Raw genomic sequence first — 17,367 nt, 5'->3', positions numbered from 1 at the left:
CCCCAGGCCCCTCCAAGGCAGGCCTGAGCTCTGTCCCTCTCCTGCTCTGTCCCCAGGCCCCTCCAAGGCAGGCCTGAGCTCTGTCCCTCTCCTGCTCTGTCCCCAGGCCCCTCCAAGGCAGGCCTGAGCTCTGTCTCCTATTAGCTTAGGGCTTCATCCCACCCAGGCCAAGCTTTCTCACTGTTGCTATAGCCAGCAGGTCTCCTGGTCCTTAGGGGGACGTCGTGTTTCTTCCTTCAGCCACCAGCTCCAGGGCCTGAAAAAACACGGACGGGACGCCCTCTGTCAGTGGCTGGGGACAGATCCTCTCCCGTCAGTGACGATCCAATGCAATACACAATATCTAGCCTGACGGAGGGCTCACAAGGGCCTGTGTGAATGGCGGTGGAGGAATGGGGTCTGGGAGACTCTGGAGAAGATGCTTCAGTTTGAGTTTGGAAGGATGGATAGTGGCTTGTCAGCTTGTCAGGAGGGGAGGAGTGTGACAGAGCCCTGCTTTGGGACAGCGGGCACACACTCTGCCCTCCTGGGTCCGGCAGTGTCCCTTGGGCTTGCTCAGAGGAGGAAGCGGTTTCCTTCTAGGGGCTTGAGTCAGTGCTAGGGTAGGGACAGCTGAGCCACTGCCAAGAGGCAGGAGGGGAGTGGCCGCGTGCCACTGTGTTCTCTGGCCTCCAGGGTGGTGGCTCTGGGGTTGGAATCCTCCTTGCCCTCCTCTACGGTTCTGGAGCACACTCTTACAATTGGCTGGTGGCCCGTCGGAATCCCCCATGCTGCCCCAGAGTCTGGGCTTTTTGAGGGCGGGGCTGAGCTACTCATTCCCCGGGGAGGTTTGTGGGACCTCAGTGGATGCTGTGGAACAGGATGAATGCCCTTTGTGACTGTCAGGCCCCTCACATTTGTTGCTTATTGCGTGGTTTGAGTCTGAGACCAGCCCGGGCACAGAAGACCAGGAGGCAGAATTTCCGCCTCACCCGGGAGCCGAGGCTTCCTTAGGAGATGACAGTAAAAGCACTTGTTCAAGCTTCTTGGCCAAGATCGCACTCAGGCCTCCTGGCTCCCAGTCTGCTTTTTCGGGCAAAGGGAGTCACCGGAGTGTGGCCCGGCACCCTCCGATTTGGCCTGGTCTGGTAAAGAGTCGTCTTGTTGTCCGGGGAAAGGCAGAGGGGCCCAGCATGGGCAGGTATGCTCCCCTGTCATCTGCAGCAGGGAAAGGGGGGGCCCTGGGGCCCTCTGCCCACCATCCACCCCCACCGCCGCCTGAGCCTGATCCCCAGCTGGATCGTGTGACCCGCCTGGCATTCTCCTGGCTGGAGTCTGGCGCTTCTGACAGCAGTTGCTATATTGGGGGAGCTGGGCACCGCCCTGGACGCTCCAAATCCCTGCCCTCACCCCTTGGCTTGCTTTCATCAGCTTCAAGGCAGAATCACAGTGGCAGCTTTGAGAGTTGGACATCCGGGCCCCCGAAAGTGATCTCTAGGCCCCAGGTAGGTGGAAAGAGGCTGGGTGGGGGAGGGGGTGGGTAGACTTGAGGCCCAAGGAAGAGCTTTGAAGGGGCCACCCTTTCCCCTATCCCAGCCCCTCCCGGGACCTTCCAGATCCCCCACCTGTGAAGTCCTAGCTCTGACAGTTCGCTGGGTGGTGAGGATAGCCGTGAGGCGTAAGTCCAGGGATAGGAAAGGATCTTTTCCTTTCCCCAAAAATGTACATCTGGCTTCCCTGCTTACTCCTCTGCCCTCCGCAGCACCCATCCGCCACCATTCCGTGCTGCAGGAACGCCATGGCTCCAGAGGAAGACGCTGGAGGGGAGGCCCTGGAGGGCAGTTTCTGGGAGGTGAGCAGCTGGGTCCTAGGATTGGAGGTGGCACTGAAATGCCCACCCCCTCTGCCAGCCTGGGCTCAGCCACCTGTCCCCGGGAGGAGCCCAGCCGTCAGCCCCAGCCCTGGAGGGGGCTTCTCCCCAGCGACACTGCCTTTCTCCTGTCCGCCCCAGGCTGGCAACTATAGGCGGACCGTGCAGCGGGTGGAGGATGGGCATCGGCTATGCGGGGACTTGGTCAGCTGCTTCCAGGAGCGTGCCCGCATTGAGAAGGTCTATGCCCAGCAGCTGGCTGATTGGGCCCGCAAGTGGAGGGGCACTGTGGAAAAGGGTGAGCCGGCACTTGGGCCTCCCCAGGAGCAGAGGGCCGCTGAGGGTGTGGGAGACAAGGCGAGGGAGCTTCTTTTTTGCACCTTTTATGGAAAATTTGAGGATTTCATGTATGCCTTTCCACTGAGCAGGGAAGAGCTTCCTGATTATTCTTGCAGTTGTTAAGAATAACCTAGCTGTTAAGAGTTTGCAAAGTATGGTCGTGAGTTATTTTGATACTTCTAACAGCCCGGTGGTGGAGATGATCTTGTACTACCCATTTTCTAGAGGGGAATCCAGAAGTTCAGAGAGGTTAAGTGATTTGCCTGAGGTCACACAGCTAGAAAGTGCTGAAACTTGAACCTAGGCCTTCCACTCGGGAGCTGGGGATCTTTCCATCCTAACCAAGCTCGTTCTTCCCTCTGAGGCAATAGAGTGTAGTGGTTCATGCCACAGAGTTGGGTTTGCATCTCAGCTGTAATGTTTGGGGCCGTTAACTTGTAGCTGTAATGCTTTGGGTATAAGCTTCACTTTTCCGGGCTGCTTTTTGCCTGTTAAATGTTGATTGTAACAGTTTCCATGGTGGTGGATAAGGATTCCACGAAATGTCCTATATCCACAAGTAGCCGCTGACCTCTTCCTTGTTCCTCTTCACACCCCGCCCACTGGGCCTGGCCCCCACGGCAGCACCTTGGGGTGTGGGGGGCTGGAGGGGAGGCTTGTTTCTGGCTGTGTCCCTGGCCGGGTCCCAGCCCCTCCCCCCCTCCCTGCAGGCCCCCAGTACGGCACGCTGGAGAAGGCCTGGCACGCCTTCTTCACCGCGGCCGAGAGGCTGAGCGCGCTGCACCTGGAGGTCCGCGAGAAGCTGCAGGGCCAGGACAGTGAGCGGGTGCGCGCCTGGCAGCGGGGGGCCTTCCACCGGCCTGTGCTGGGGGGCTTCCGCGAGAGCCGGGCTGCCGAGGACGGCTTCCGCAAGGCCCAGAAGCCCTGGCTCAAGAGGCTGAAGGAGGTGAGCTGGGGAAGGATCGGTCCCTTCCTGAATCCCACCTGGGCTGGGGGGGGGGGGGGGGGGGCGGGGCTCGGCGTCGCAGGGTCCACATTTGTCGCCGTGCGTGCCAGGTTGAGGCTTCCAAGAAGAGCTACCATGCTGCACGGAAGGAGGAGAAGACGGCGCAGACTCGGGAGAGCCACGCGAAGGCCGACAGCGCCGTGTCGCAGGAGCAGCTGCGCAAACTGCAGGAGCGGGTGGAACGCTGCGCCCGGGAGGCCGAGAAGGTAGCGGGAGCCCTCTCTCTCCCTGGCCCCACGCTCTGCCGCCCTCATCGTCATGGGCTACCTGCTCTCCAGACCCTCATTTAAGAGAGGAGCCAGAGAAACCTGATGCTTTCCCCGGGAAAGAAATGGTTCCGTTTCAGGCGTTGGGAGGGTCTCAGGGTTGAGGAGACCTTCCAGCTCCGTTCCTTCTGCTGTGCCTGCCCCCAACCACAAGCTCTCACATTGCCTGCCCTGCTAGAGCGCCCTGTCCTCCCGCCCTGCCTGTCCTCTGCTCAGTTTCCACCTCCTCCATGAAGCCTGTTCTGATTTCTCCCCGCTCCTCGCTCCTCGAGGTGGACCTCATCTCACCCTCCATCCTCACTCCCCAGACCCTTAAAGTGGCTGTGCCCAGGTTGTCCCCTGGCCTGTTCGGCAGCTGGGGTCTTGGATGGCCGGAGCTGGGTCTGCAGCTTAATGGCCGCTAGTGCCCGGCCAGGGGTCTCGCTCCCCGGGCCGTGCTCTGTAAATGTGAGTGGTGTCCCGAGTGGAAGCAGGTCTGGTCCTCACCAGGCCCCTCCTGCCCCACGCAGATGAAAAGCCACTACGAGCAGACACTGGCGGAGCTGCATCGCTACACCCCGCGCTACATGGAGGACATGGAGCAGGCCTTTGAGAGCTGCCAGGCGGCCGAGCGCCAGCGGCTTCTCTTCTTCAAGGATATGCTGCTCACCTTGCACCAGCACCTCGACCTCTCCAGCAGCGAGAGGTGTGGCCTGCGAGGGGGGCCTGGAGGTCTGGGGGTACAGCTGGGTCTGCTCTGTCTCTCCCAGGCTCTGGCCAGGTGGAATGAGTTTCAGGGGGGTACTGGGGCTCCGGGCTCCCCAGGTTGAAGTGGTGCCTTGGGCTTCAGGTTCCATGAACTCCACCGAGATCTGCATCAGGGCATTGAGGCAGTCAGCGATGAGGAGGATTTGCACTGGTGGCGCAGCACCCACGGGCCGGGCATGGCCATGAACTGGCCACAGTTCGAGGTCAGTGTTCCGGGCTGCCCGGGGCTGGAAGGGGCTGCGGGCTCAGCCTGGACCGCAGGAGGGAGGCTGGGGCTCCGGAGGAGGTAGGTGAAGGTCTGAATGGCTCTGGCTACCACCACAGCCTGCAACCCAGCCTGACCCTCAGCACTGTCCCCACAGGAGTGGTCCTTGGATACACAGAGGACAATTAGCAGGAAGGAGAAGGGAGGCCGGAGCCCTGATGAGGTTACTCTGACCAGCATCGTGCCCACAAGAGATGGCGCTGCACCCCCACCCCAGTCCCCGGGGTCCCCAGGGTGAGAGCCAGGAACCTGGCTGTGGGGAGGAAAAAGCTGGGCCCCTGTCCTGCCCTCTTGCCCTCTGTCTCCTTCTCTTCATTCCCCTTACACCTGAACTGGGTTGCAAATTGGTGCCAGGAGCCTCAGGCCCTGCTTAGTAGTTGTCATGATGCCAGTGTTCATGGTGGCTTAGCCTCACCCGCCGGTGCCTGCATTCGTGCTCATCTAGTGCTCATGTCCGCCCTGGGTGGTGGGAAGCGTGCCAGGCTCACGGGTACAAATGGCAGAGGTCAGACCAGGATCTTTAAGTTCTTTTCCACCTGCCTTTCCCAGGGTTCTTCCAGAGGGGGACCCTTTGTCCTGGGTCGTAGACTCTCTGACTAATGGTGGTCCTTGTGCCCTGAGCCTGCCACTGTCTGTCTCCCCTCTGTAGCGGTGGGCAGGATGAGGAGTGGTCGGACGAGGAGAACACCCGGAAGGCTGCCACCGGGGTGCGGGTGCGGGCACTCTACGACTACGCTGGCCAGGAAGCTGATGAGCTGAGCTTCCGAGCAGGTATGCAGGGACCCCTTTCCTGTTCCTTTCCAGGCTTCAGCCACCCTCCCCACTCCTTTAAAACCTGAGCAGGGGTGTGGAAAAGGGAAGCCTGATGCTTGCTTCCCAAGTCCAGTTGTCTGATTCTGCAAGGCTGCTCTGGGTCCAGACTCCAGGCATCAGAGTGTCTGCTCTGGGCCCTCTCTGATCTCTCAAAGTCACTGGCTGGGGAAGTCACCGGCTGGGGCCTGCTTGATGCATTCAGGGTCTGGGGTGGGGTGCTTGCTGACTTTGACCTTTCTTCGCCTCAGGCATGTCTCTTCTCCTAGTTGCGTTCTCCTACTACCTCCTCCCCCTCCTCAGTCCTTGACCCAGTTGCAGGATCGGGGCTGGGCCAGGGCAATGGGCAATGACGAAACCCCTTTCCCCAGGGGAGGAGCTGCTGAAGATGAGCGAGGAGGATGAGCAGGGCTGGTGCCAGGGCCAACTGCAGAGTGGTCGCATTGGTCTGTACCCGGCCAATTATGTGGAGTGTGTGGGGGCCTGACCTCCTGTGACAGCCCTTCTGCAGCATTTCTCCACCCTGCATCAGGGCCCTGCTTCTCTTGGACAGCTGGACCTGAAGGCCCTGGACCATGGTGCCCCTTGCTGCCCTTCTGTCCATTGAGGAGGGAGGAAGTCCTGGGGCCCAGGGTGGGGAGTGGCCTGCATCAAGAAAGGGACTGGTAGGGAAAGGCGGAGTCTAGGCTGAGGGGGAAGATGGGGGAGGTCAGGAGGTGACAGAAGGGCTCAGGGGTGCCCGGGCCTCTCCAGGAATGGGTGGGTCTCCCCAGGAGCTGTGGACCCAGTTCCTGGTCTCAGTGTTTTGGGGTTCCTGGGGTGGTCTTAGGGTGAGTGTAGTTCTGGGCTAGCGGCACTCTTTTGTTGTTTATTCTAGTGTGTATTAAACTTGGAGAAAAAACCCAACACCGTCAGGCTTGTGTGCATCTTTTCTGATAGTCCACCTTTGTCAGGCTGCAGAAAGCATCTGGAGAGAGGCACTCCAGAGCGGGGAGGTCTGTGGGCCTAGAGTGTGTCATGGGCAAAGGTTGGCCAGTTTGGTTATCTGCTCTGGCTGGTATCTGCTCTGGGGACCTTAATCTGGGGTGGGAGGTACTCAAGGTTGGGCCTGGAGTGAGCCCGCCAAGGTTGGTGGCTGGGTACTGAGTTCTGGGCCGGACAGGAGCCCAGCCCGTTTGTCTTCCCGTTCAGGCCGGTGAGATCCCGAGTGCAGGGTAGAACTGTTAATCATTACTCATGCATCGGGAACTTGCCCCAGCCGCGGCCCCTGGCCACCTGCCCTCAGCCTCGCAGCCGTGGCCTTCTGGGAGGTTGCGCCACCTGCCGGGGGTGGCAGGGCGTCCGGTGGCGGTCGCGCGAGGTTTGGGTCCGCCGACGAGCCGTCGCTCCGCCCTGGTTGCGGATTGGCCCCGGCGTGTCGCGGCGTGGGTCCCGCGACCATTGTAGAGACGGCGGCGGCCGCCGGCTCCGCTCCGGTTCCGCCGCTGCTCATTGGTCCAGATCTTGGACAGATCGCCCCACCCCCGGCTGGCGAGGGCGCTGTGGGCGCCCCCTCGGTGCCCCGCCTTCCGCGCTGCGGATTGGCCCGCGACAGGACCCGTCGGTCGCGCTGGTGTCTGGGAAGGAGAGAAAATGGCGGCGGAACCGAGCAAGACCGAAATCCAGACTCTTTTCAAGCGGCTTCGCGGAATTCCGACCAACAAGGTGCGCGAGCGGGAGGCGCGTGGGGTCCGGCGCTAGCGGGGAGGGATTTTCCTGTCTCCCCTGGGGCGTGAGGGAGGGAGAGGGGCGGACGTGGGCTGTTTACCTGGCGTGTCTGCATCCGGCCTCGACTCGGGGCCCCTAACCATTGGCTTATCGCCTCCTTCACCCAGGCCTGCTTCGACTGTGGCGCCAAGAATCCGAGTTGGGCCAGCATCACGTATGGTGTTTTCTTGTGCATTGACTGTTCCGGGGTGCACCGCTCCCTGGGCGTCCATCTCAGCTTCATCAGGTGGGGTCTTCTTGCGGCTACTGTGCTTACCTGGCCGGCCAGGGCTGTGGGCTTAGTAAGGGAGAGTCGCTGCCTCGATTGGACCGCTTGGCCAGGGAGGGGTCCAGTGGCTGCCCACGGGAGGGAGCCTTCTGGGTGGGCCCCTTGCCACATAGGCGGCTTGTGTCCGCGTATAGGTTAAAATTTCCTTCTTTCCTGTTGGTTAAACTTGACACTCCGAGTATTAGTTTCAGGGAAAAGTTAGCTGCATTGATCTTGTTGCTGATCAGTTTGGTCGAGTATGTCTGGAGCAAGACTATGAACTATGAACGTCCTTAAGGGGAAAGCCAAATCCAAGCTTGAGCGCTTGAGAATTCGATCTCCTTTCGGATCTGGACAATAATTACTACTCTTTTGACTAGATAATTGAAGAGCAAACCTTTCATGGACCAGGTAAAGTGGAGGAAATAGGGTGGTGGCTGATTAATGTTTCCTGGGCGCCTACTGCAGCCCGAGGCCAGATGACAGGTATGCGTCTGCCAGGAAGCGTCTCCTGGTATCTCCTGGTGGGTGACATGCAGCCCTTGCACACAGGTCCACAGAGTTGGATTCCAACTGGAACTGGTTCCAGCTGAGGTGTATGCAGGTCGGCGGAAATGCCAATGCGGTAAAGCTCCTTCTTACCATCCTCCCCACCCCCATTCTTCTGCTTGGGTTCTAACTTTACAGTGTCTTCCTAGGAGGCCCTGTCATTATCTCTTTTCAGAGGATTTTCTGGTCTGTAGCAACACTGTACACTATTCTCTAAACCTGGAAATTGGTTTTTCTCAACTGGGCTTCGGATTCAAACTGAACTGGACAGATGTTCTTGGGGAGAGGCTAAATGAGTAGTTGGGGCCTCCACAGTCATCCAGATCTCGTGAGCCTGGATGAAGGATGGGCAAGGGGGGGATGGCATGCTGTCTGCAGGCAGGGCCGAGTGAGGGCTGAGGTGCAGTCAGCTCTCAGAGAATGGGAGGCTGTTTTTTCACAGGCATTGCTGGGGATCTTTGCCTCTGTGAAGAACTGCTGGTGTCAGTAGGGTGTATTTTATCATATGTAAATATTAACCCTCTATTACAAGGGGGGCCTCTTTTGCTCTGGGGAATCACCTGTAGCATGCACTCCTCTCTTCCTTGCTCTCCAGACAGCTTTCTTCCGCCAACATGGATGTACAGCCAGTGATGCCAACACGAAATATAATAGCCGAGCGGCCCAGATGTACCGGGAAAAGATCCGGCAGCTGGGGAGTGCAGCCCTGGCGAGGCATGGCACTGATGTAAGTGCCTGTTCCCCAGGGCGGGGGTAGTGGGGTGAGTGGGAATATTCAGGGCCCTGTGTTTCAAGGCTGTCCTCTTCCTTCTAGCTTTGGATAGACAATATGAGTAATGCTGCCAGTCACTCCCCGGAGAAGAAGGACTCTGATTTCTTCACGGAACACTCTCAAGTGAGTGCCCACAAGGAGTATTTCACATGGTTGTTGCTGGCAGGTGGCTTACTTACCAGGCCAATGCCTTCTGTGATCATGTGGCATGGAGTCCATTCACTTGGTATGAGACCTCAGGAGGGAGTGTCTGCGGCCCACTGCTGGGTAGACCCAGACGTTTCCTCCTCCTATAAGTAGGTGTGCACTGTGCCCATCCTTAGGAATGGACCCCTATAAACTGGGATAGTAGGGAGGAAGAGAAGCTTTTTGAAAGCTCAGGAGGTGTCAGGAGCTCCAGACAACTTTTCCTGGGTTCTTCCTGTGGTTGGGGACAATGAAAGGATTCCCTCCCAGCAGCCCACCTGTGGCAGGAGGTTTCCTGTCTACTGGCATTGGGTGCTGAATTCAGATTCTTAGTTTGATTTCCTGCTCCTTTTCTTAGCATTTCTAGGATGGTGGCTAAGTCATTTAACCCGTCAAAACCTGTGACTCTAAAAGAGCTCTATCTGCTGCACAGGGTTTGTCCTTATTAAGTGTATTTATATGTGAAAGGCCTTTAGACTTGTGCTTGGCAGGTGGTAAGTGCCCAATAGTTGTTAGTTGTTGTGAAATTAGGGCAATGAACTCTGGCTCTAAGTGAGTCCTGGAGGCTGGAGGTAGCTGTGAATTTCTGGTTTCTTTCTTCCATTGGCAATAGCAGCTATGCTTTTACTCACTGGCCTCCAGTCTTCTTTTCGTATGGGCTTGAGGAGCGCCTCGTCCCCACAAGGTACCTATGGGTTCTTGGCACTCCTTGTCAGGAGGAGTGGCTCATTCAAGCTTCTGTGATCTGGCTTGTTTTTCAGCCCCCTGCCTGGAAAGTACCAGCCCCAGACCCAGCAGAGACGCAGCAGCTAGCCCCTTCTGCAGAGATCAGTAGCCTGGCACGTGAGTTCAGTCCAGATTTCAACCAGGTGCCCTGGCATTGGTAGAGGACTTGGGCCTAGGAAGGGGACATCGGACCAAGAGGATTGGAATGTGTGTGGGGGGGGTGTTCCTGTGTTTCTCGGTGGGTTAAGATTCTTCTCAGTCTCTTGGAGGACGTAGTGGGCGTTCCCTACTCATCCCTGTCACCTCCTGTAAGGGAAAGTCACCGCAAGCGTTGTGCTTTACACCTAACTCCCACCATTGCATCCACAGAGCCGGAACAGGGCCCCAACATGGACCTGCTTGGCACCTCACCCAAAGCCTCTCTGGGTCAGTATGCCGCCTGGCAGGTGCAGGGTGACTGGGAGAGGGTGGGCCTCCAGGACTCTTTTCGGGTTTGTTCTTGCCTGGTCGTGTGGACTGAGGTCATGAGATTGAGCATCTGACCTCTCGGGAGTGGGGACTGGGACTGGGTTTGTGGCTGCAGCATTAGGTGCAAGGACTTTGAGTTGATAAAGTGGGTAGCTGGTGGACAAGACCTGGGGTCTGCCTCCGAATGTGGAGCTGGGTCTAGCCGAAGTGTGGGGAGGCCAGTATGAGACTGGACACCTAACCCTGGAGTCTGAGGGCAGATTGGCGTATCTGGTCCGTTTCATGGGACGGGCATGCAGCTCTCACACCTGGAGGCAACACTGTCCTTTCTCAGCCTGTCTCTGGCCTTTCGGTTCTTTTATTACTTTCCTTAGTGTTCTTTAGTTTTGGCTCAGCATTAGAACAGTGTTTGCTGACCTTGGTGGTTCTGTTGACCCTTGGGGGTTGGGGCAGGAGCCTAGCAAATGACTAAAACTGAGCCCATGCGAAGGCTGGCATGGTTTGGTCTGAAGTGAGGCTCTTAAGAGGCCTCTGTGGAGAACTTTGGCCTCTGGGCTCAGGAGCTGTATTGAGGCTCTGGGGTGGACCCCTTGTTAGTCATAAGTCTTTCTCTCTAGAGTCCATGTGTCTGTCACCTAAAGGGGCCCTTCCTGCCAGAGGTAACCAACAGCTGCTTGGGGAGCCCAGCCCCTTGCATGTCAGCTCCCTGCTATAGGAGCTGAGGCTGGTATTTAACCAGCCTGCCTAACCCTGCCTAGCGGTCCTCGTGTTGGTTCAGGGACTGTGACAGTCTCTGGTGCTTTGGGTCTAGATTCTTATCTCAGTGTGCTGGGAGTTGGGAGCCTCGCCTAACTTTGTCTGTCTGTCCTTGGCTTGGACTCTGCCAGTGCCATTGGTTGGGGCTGGTGGGTGGCAAGCAGCCTTGCCTTCCTCTGCCTGAAGCAGTTCTTTGTAGAAGCTCTTGCCCAGAAGCTGCACAGTGTGGACTCCACAGAGCCGCCACCTCTGACCTCCCTTTGTCTTCACTCATGCCCCATCTTCTTTCTTACACAGAACCGAGAACCTCCCTCATTGGCAAGAAGAAGCCAGCAGGAGCTAAGAAAGGGGTAGGTGGAGAGAGGCAGTGTGGTGGTGGTTAGGAGCTAGTGCTAGACAACCTGGATGCACCCCTGACCCTGCCGCTTATTGGCTCTGTGACTTTGGCAGATGTACTTTTATGAACCCTGACTATGAAAGGGCTGTCCAGATGCTTCTCTTTAAGGGGGCCCAGGGAAGAGTCAGTGTGATTGTGCGCATCAGGGGCCTGGCACAGACCGGTCCTGGTCAGCATTACCTGCTGTTCGCAGGCCCTGAGGCCTCTGCTGTGCACAGGGAGAGCCACCTTGTGCCCAACTCCAGCAGAGCCGCTGTTCTCCTTCTTGAGCATGCCGGCTGGGCTCCCTGTTCTTTTACCCTAATTGTTAAGAAGGAATGCTTCCTTTGGTGGTATGGCTAGAGGACCCATGCTTGGGAGGGAGCAGAAGAGTTGTGGTTGTTGGCAAGGCCTCCCTCCCATCCTTCTCCTCCCAGCTGGGTGCCAAGAAAGGCCTCGGGGCCCAGAAGGTGAGCAGCCAGAGCTTCAGTGAGATCGAGCGGCAGGCCCAGGTGGCAGAGAAGCTCCGTGAGCAGCAGGCAGCTGATGCCAAGAAGCAGGCCGAGGAGTCCATGTGAGCGTTCCCCAAGCGGCCTCAGCTCACGGGGATTGGGTGGCTGGTGGGACGGTGAGGACGTGAGCCGGCCTCTGACACGTTTATTCCTCCCAAGGGTTGCCTCTATGCGCCTGGCCTACCAGGAGCTCCAAATTGACCGTAAGAAGGAGGAGAAGAAGCTACAGAATCTGGAAGGGAAGAAGCGAGAACAGGCAGAGAGGTTGGGCATGGGCTTGGTGTCCCGCAGGTGAGACTTAGCTCTGGGGTGTGGCAGAGAAATGTCACCGTTCTCCTGGGAGCCACTGCAAATTCTTCCCAGCAGTTTGGGTTTTGAGGCTCAGTCTTCCCCGAGGCTAAACAGATAGATGGCTTTGCTAATTGTCTGAAAGTGCCTAGTATAGTGCTTGTCACAGAGTAGGTCTGTGCTCATTGTGTTTGTCAAATGAAAGAAATAGAATTGGGTGCTTTTTCGATACTCCCAAGAGGGTAGGATGATGTTGCTTAATGGGGTACTGACAGCACTTTGGTGGGACGTTTCCTTATTTTTTATGAGTTTTTAAGACTTTATTTTTTAAGACTTCCCTGAGAATTGCAAGGCTCTTAGCATCCCTAATCCTTGTCCACTAAACACCATTGCTGCCAGGCACGATAACACCGAGAAATGCCCCTAGACAAATGCTCTTTGCGTCAACAATATTCTTCCTGTTTCAGGACCACTGGGCTTATGTTGCTGTGGTTTTCTTAAAAACAAAGCAAGGACTACAAACCAGTTCTCTTACCCATTTTGTTTGCTCTGCACTAAGAGCTTGCATCTAGAGATTTCAGTGGTACTAGACTTTTGATCTCTCTTAAAAGCCAGAATGTGGGACAGCACCGGGCCCTGGGGCTGCTGTCCGGTCTCCCGGTGAAGAGGCAGCGTTGGGCGAGTGGTGCTAATTCTTGGTGCCTCGCTCTCCTCCTGTGTCTTCCTCCACAGAGGCATCTTAAGGATTAATTTCACTTAAACTCATTACAAAATATCTACAGCTTTCAGCTGGCAGAACCCTGAAGATGAATGTTGTACAGTAGGGTTTTAAGTAGGGTAGTCTGGATTTAAGTTAAAGATTCTATTGCATTGCAAAAAAAAGAGAACTAAAGTCCTTTCTGGGCTTAAAATGTGATGTTTCCCTGATTAGCTGTGTGTTATACAAGCAGCACATGGAAGGAAATGGAGTTACTTAAATCCAGCTGGCACGTGCTCTGAAAAGATTAAGCAGAAATAGCCAGCCTTATCTTCTTTCAGAGAAGTAGAGGATAAAGGCACAAAATACTGAATTTGGAATCAATAGTTCTGTGTTCAGCCTCTAGTTGTGCCAGTTATAAGATGTGTGGGCTTTAGGCAAGTTGCTGAGCTGCTCGGAGTCCATTTTCTCACCTGCAGAAAGACATAGTAATACCTTCTGCGCGGCGGTGCCGCACTTCAGTAAATCAGACCACTGGCGGAGCTCACAAGCTCACTATCGCCAGGATTGCCGTCCAGTATTCTGTTTTTAAGGGAGATCGAAAGTCTAGAATTCGTCTTTGATTCCACTAGACTCCGTTTCCTGGTTCTGGGGCATTTGTGCATCTTTTCCGTGTGGACATGTCAATCTTGGCAAACGATGTGGCCCGCGGTGCAGCAAGCCTGTTGAGTTGTTTTTAAGGACTGAGAGCACTACTGTTTGATGCACGTCATTAAAGTAAGAGGCGGACGAACAGTCCTTTGCCAGGGAAGGCCTGCTTTGAGAGAATAGCCGACGTGCGGACAGTCAAGGGTGTCCTCTGGCTGTGCGTGGCCCCGAGCGCTCCCTGCGGGGTCTGGCCCAGCCTGGGGCTCAGGCCCGGGGAGAGGACTCTCCAGTGGTGCACCGCCGCTCACAGCTGCTCTTGGGCGGCTCTGCTTGTCCCCACAGCTCCGTCTCTCACTCGGTGCTGTCTGAGATGCAGGTGATCGAGCAGGAAACGCCCGTGAGTGCAAAATCCTCCCGCTCGCAGCTCGACTTGTTTGATGATGTTGGTACTTTCGCCTCTGGACCCCCGAAGTAAGGCTGTTGTTGGGGTGCAGACTTGGCCACCATGTTCCTCATCAAACTTTTCTGAGCCACTCTTCCGACTCACCAGGTACAAGGACAACCCCTTCTCCTTGGGGGAAAGTTTCAGTTCCCGGTGGGATTCGGATGCCGCCTGGGGCATGGACCGGACGGAGGAGAAGAAGCCAGAAGTGACCATCTCCAGCATCCGGCCTCTTTCAGAAAGGTGGAGTGGGCTAGGGCAGCACCGCCCAGCAGGATTTTCCTGGGACGGGAATGTGCTGTGTACCTGCTCTCTGCCAGGTGGCGGGGTCGGGGAGGCTCCTGAGCTCTTCACCCGTGGCTGGTGCGGCTGAGGAGCTGGGTTTTTAATTTAATATTAGTAAGTTTAGCCACTTGTGGCTGGTGGCTGTCAGGTGGTACGGGAATCAGGCTTTGGTTTGAGCTGTGCTTTGTCGTCACAGAAGGCTTAGCAGCTTCTTTAGTTCAGGGTCTGTTTCTCTGGTGTGAGGGTCCTGATTTTATGCTTTAATCCTGACCACCCGGATTTATGGGTCTCTGGTCACCATGTTACTTTTTTTTTTCTTTTTTCTTTTTAAGCTTATTATAATCTGGGCAAGATTTAACTGATGAATGGCTTGCAAATCATTTGTAAAATAGGGACATAAGTAGTGACTTCACAGGGTCCCTGGAAGAATTAAATGTAACGAAACTTACAAAGCACCTAGGCCAGGGTCTGTGCATGTCAGTGGGAGATGGGAGTGACCAGACACTTATGTCCACACTGGGAGGCTTTTGAGGGTGAAAATGCCAGAAGAGTAGGTATAAACTCAGATGGACAGAGTCATATGGTCACCCTAGTGTTAGGTCAGTCGTCATTTGGAGGAGACTGGCAGTAGTGATGTATCGATGTCCTAGACTTTGATGACGCTCTAGAAGTTTGGGGCAGAAGATTGGTCCCCTCTAAACTGCATGTCTGTGCGGCCTGGCAGAGGCACCATAAGCTCTCTTGTGCCCCGGCTTCAGTGTGGGGAAGAGAGGGATCTCGTCCAGGAAAGAGGGTCCATGAGTCCCAGGGCCACAGCCAGATGGGGCCACAGTGAGCAGCGCGGGAGGCCACTGGCACTGTTTGCAGTCTCTGTTAGTAATGGGATTAGTACGACTGGGCTCCAATGGTAATGGGAAGGATCAGAGGTATCCCACATCCACCCCGCAGAGTCACAAACAGAAGGGAGGTGGAAAGCCGGAGCTCAGGCCTCGAGTCCAGCGAAGCGCGCCAGAAATTTGCAGGAGCCAAAGCCATCTCATCGGACATGTTCTTCGGGAGGGAGGTGGATGCTGAGGTAAGTGGAGTTGTTGGTTCTGAGCCTGGAGGCAGCAGGTGGGGTGGGAGCTTCCTACTTGTGGTTGCTTTGGGCTTTAGCACCGAGTGGTCTCGGCGGATAAGGAGTTTTTGAGTCTTCGGCCAAAACATTCCCTAGGCCTTCCTCTTTCCTCACCACAGCACGAAGCCCGGTCTCGACTCCAGCAGCTCTCAGGAAGCAGTGCCATCAGCTCTTCTGACCTCTTTGGGGACGTGGATGGGACTCATGGAGCAGGTAGGGCTGCACGGGTAAGGTGCACACTGGGCCTGGCCCGTGAGCGGGACTGGAAGGGCCTGTGGGCTGGGAAGTGCTGCCCTCAGGGCTCTAAGCCCCCCTTTCCCTTGCCTTTACAGGTAGCGTATCTTTGGGCAACGTGCTCCCCACGGCGGACATTGCCCAGTTTAAGCAGGGTGTCAAGTCTGTGGCCGGGAAGATGGCTGTGCTGGCCAATGGTGTGATGAACTCTTTGCAGGTGAGGCTGGGGCTCTTGGGCCTGTGGCAGGAGGGTAAAGCCACAGAGAGTCGTCCTGGGAGGTTGGCCTTTACCACTTTCAGACACTGCGGCTGGCCAGCTCCTGAGCCCAAAAAAGAGTTTTTTCTTTTCCTGGAGGGGCAGCTTCTCTCCTTTGAGCTGGGTGCCGGGCCTGGGCCGCTCCCTGAGAGGATGCCGTGCCTGCACTGGTTTCTCCGGCCTTGTCACCTTCCCCTTCTTTCTCCTGCCTCCCCAGCTTCAAGATCAGGCAGGGCTTCCCCCTTGGGATCTGGCCACAGCCCCTTCCCTGAGTCACAGAGATCTCTCTGCCCTAGTGAGATTGGAGCGCGATCCCCGGGGTACCCTAGTCCTGCCAGAGTGGTGGGGGTGCTGCTGCCAGCGAGGGGCTTGGACTTTGTTTTCTTCTTCCCCCATGTCCAGGATCGCTATGGTTCCTACTGATCCAGGCGCCACGGCTCAAGCATATGGTGGCAATAGCTGCAAAACCCCCATGATTCCAAGGCCAGGGGCGCTTGCCTTGTGGAAGCTGGGGAGGAATTGTTACTTTATGTGTTGTGTGTGAGTTGGGTGGCTTTTGAGTATCTCGGGTGAGTGGGGATGGGCAGTTCCAGCCTTGACCTCTGCCTGTAGACTGAGCCCTCTAATTCTCCTCCCCTCACACCACCTGGCCCATGTGCTAGACACTGTCCTTTGATCCTGCCCCCCCCCCCCCCCCCCCCCCCCCCCCCCCCCCCCCCGGTGCCCCCCCCCCCCTTTTGCCCCCCCCCCCCCCCCCCCAAACCAAGCTGCTGCTCCCTTGTCTGGCCACGCTGGGAGCGAGGGGAGGAGTTCCCTCAGGCGAACTTCTGCTGGGTCCATCCCTCCCCCAAGTAGGGAAAGTGAGACATATAAGGCTTTTTTGCCAGCTCTAGGATCCTTCCAGGTTGTCCGGGGTTTGGCCCCCCTCCTCTGGAACCCATGGGCAGGTCTAGAAAGAGTTCTGTTGTGGACCAGCCCCCAGGGGAGGGAGGCTCTGGACTTGCTGCTCTTGCTGCTCCAGTGGCCTCTTCTGCTGCCAGGAGATGGCAGGGGAGGGGAAGGACCTTCGTCCGGGCCTTATTAAGGGCTAGAAACTTGACCCAGTACCTAAAGGTTTTACTTGGGATCAGACTGGAGGCCCGAGTGGTCGTGTCCTGTCTCACCACCCCTTTTTACAGTGATCACTTGAGGGATGCTGCTCCTGAGTGTCTCGGAGTCCTTCCATCCCACCCGGTGTGGAGCACAGGCCCCTCTGTCCCTTCTTCCCCTGCTTGGTGGCCATGCTGGGTCTCATCTGCCCTGTGCCCTGCTCTGGATGCTGTGAGTGTAATGCTGGCCAAGGAACCAGAGGGCATGAGGGACAGAAGCAGGCTTTGGGGGCTCAGCTTTCTTCTGTATCATCCTGGTCTTAAGGGGGGCCTGGACAGCATCCCCCCTAGTGAGAGCGTGAGAAACCGAAAGAATTGCAGGCCTTGTCCCCTGGCCGTGCACTGTGTCATCCCCGGTGCCCTCTCCCCCTGCTGTGCTGCCTGTTTGGGCCCACCCTGCCCACTGGGGGACAGGGGATGGGCTCCTAAGCCACACAGACCATTCTTCCCTTGCCCCCTCCCCCAAAGGGACTTGACTTTCTTTCTGGACTGTTTGTATTGAAACGGAGTGGTGTCAAATAAATCCTTGGCAGGGCCCTGGGCCGCTCTTGGTCTGAGTGAAGTCGTGTCCTTTCTGGATCCCGTCTCCCTGCCCAGTGCAGGCCCCTGGC

At 56.8% G+C, this 17,367-nt stretch overlaps 2 protein-coding genes across 2 annotated transcripts in view; both read left to right on the top strand.

Moving 5' to 3' along the window:
* The window catches only part of LOC132008235 (protein kinase C and casein kinase substrate in neurons protein 3), a 7,907-nt gene extending 1,719 nt beyond the window's left edge, over positions 1 to 6,188 (top strand). The window contains exons 2-11 of the mRNA XM_059386731.1: positions 1,411 to 1,484; positions 1,742 to 1,831; positions 1,991 to 2,147; positions 2,899 to 3,134; positions 3,245 to 3,400; positions 3,970 to 4,145; positions 4,290 to 4,410; positions 4,570 to 4,706; positions 5,122 to 5,243; positions 5,654 to 6,188. Coding sequence (XP_059242714.1) covers positions 1,778 to 1,831; positions 1,991 to 2,147; positions 2,899 to 3,134; positions 3,245 to 3,400; positions 3,970 to 4,145; positions 4,290 to 4,410; positions 4,570 to 4,706; positions 5,122 to 5,243; positions 5,654 to 5,769 — 1,275 coding nt within the window. The 5' untranslated portion in view covers positions 1,411 to 1,484; positions 1,742 to 1,777 and the 3' untranslated portion in view covers positions 5,770 to 6,188. The remainder of the gene's footprint in view (positions 1 to 1,410; positions 1,485 to 1,741; positions 1,832 to 1,990; positions 2,148 to 2,898; positions 3,135 to 3,244; positions 3,401 to 3,969; positions 4,146 to 4,289; positions 4,411 to 4,569; positions 4,707 to 5,121; positions 5,244 to 5,653) is intronic.
* Positions 6,189 to 6,712: 524 nt separating this feature from the next.
* LOC132008230 (ADP-ribosylation factor GTPase-activating protein 2) lies at positions 6,713 to 16,301 on the top strand. The gene is made up of 16 exons (XM_059386716.1): positions 6,713 to 6,986; positions 7,157 to 7,275; positions 7,849 to 7,921; positions 8,441 to 8,572; positions 8,660 to 8,740; positions 9,565 to 9,646; positions 9,899 to 9,955; positions 11,051 to 11,103; positions 11,567 to 11,703; positions 11,801 to 11,932; positions 13,617 to 13,745; positions 13,825 to 13,959; positions 14,950 to 15,076; positions 15,238 to 15,331; positions 15,451 to 15,569; positions 16,011 to 16,301. The coding sequence occupies exons 1-16, from the start codon at positions 6,915 to 6,917 to the stop codon at positions 16,029 to 16,031; spliced, it is 1,563 nt and encodes a 520-aa protein (XP_059242699.1). The 5' UTR covers positions 6,713 to 6,914; the 3' UTR covers positions 16,032 to 16,301.
* Positions 16,302 to 17,367: the final 1,066 nt, after the last annotated feature.

This window comes from Mustela nigripes, unplaced genomic scaffold, assembly GCF_022355385.1.
Source record: "Mustela nigripes isolate SB6536 unplaced genomic scaffold, MUSNIG.SB6536 HiC_scaffold_76, whole genome shotgun sequence".
Classification (NCBI taxonomy): domain Eukaryota; kingdom Metazoa; phylum Chordata; class Mammalia; order Carnivora; family Mustelidae; genus Mustela; species Mustela nigripes.
The sequence above is the reverse complement of the archived record's forward strand: the minus strand, read 5'-3'. Positions and strand labels throughout refer to the sequence as shown.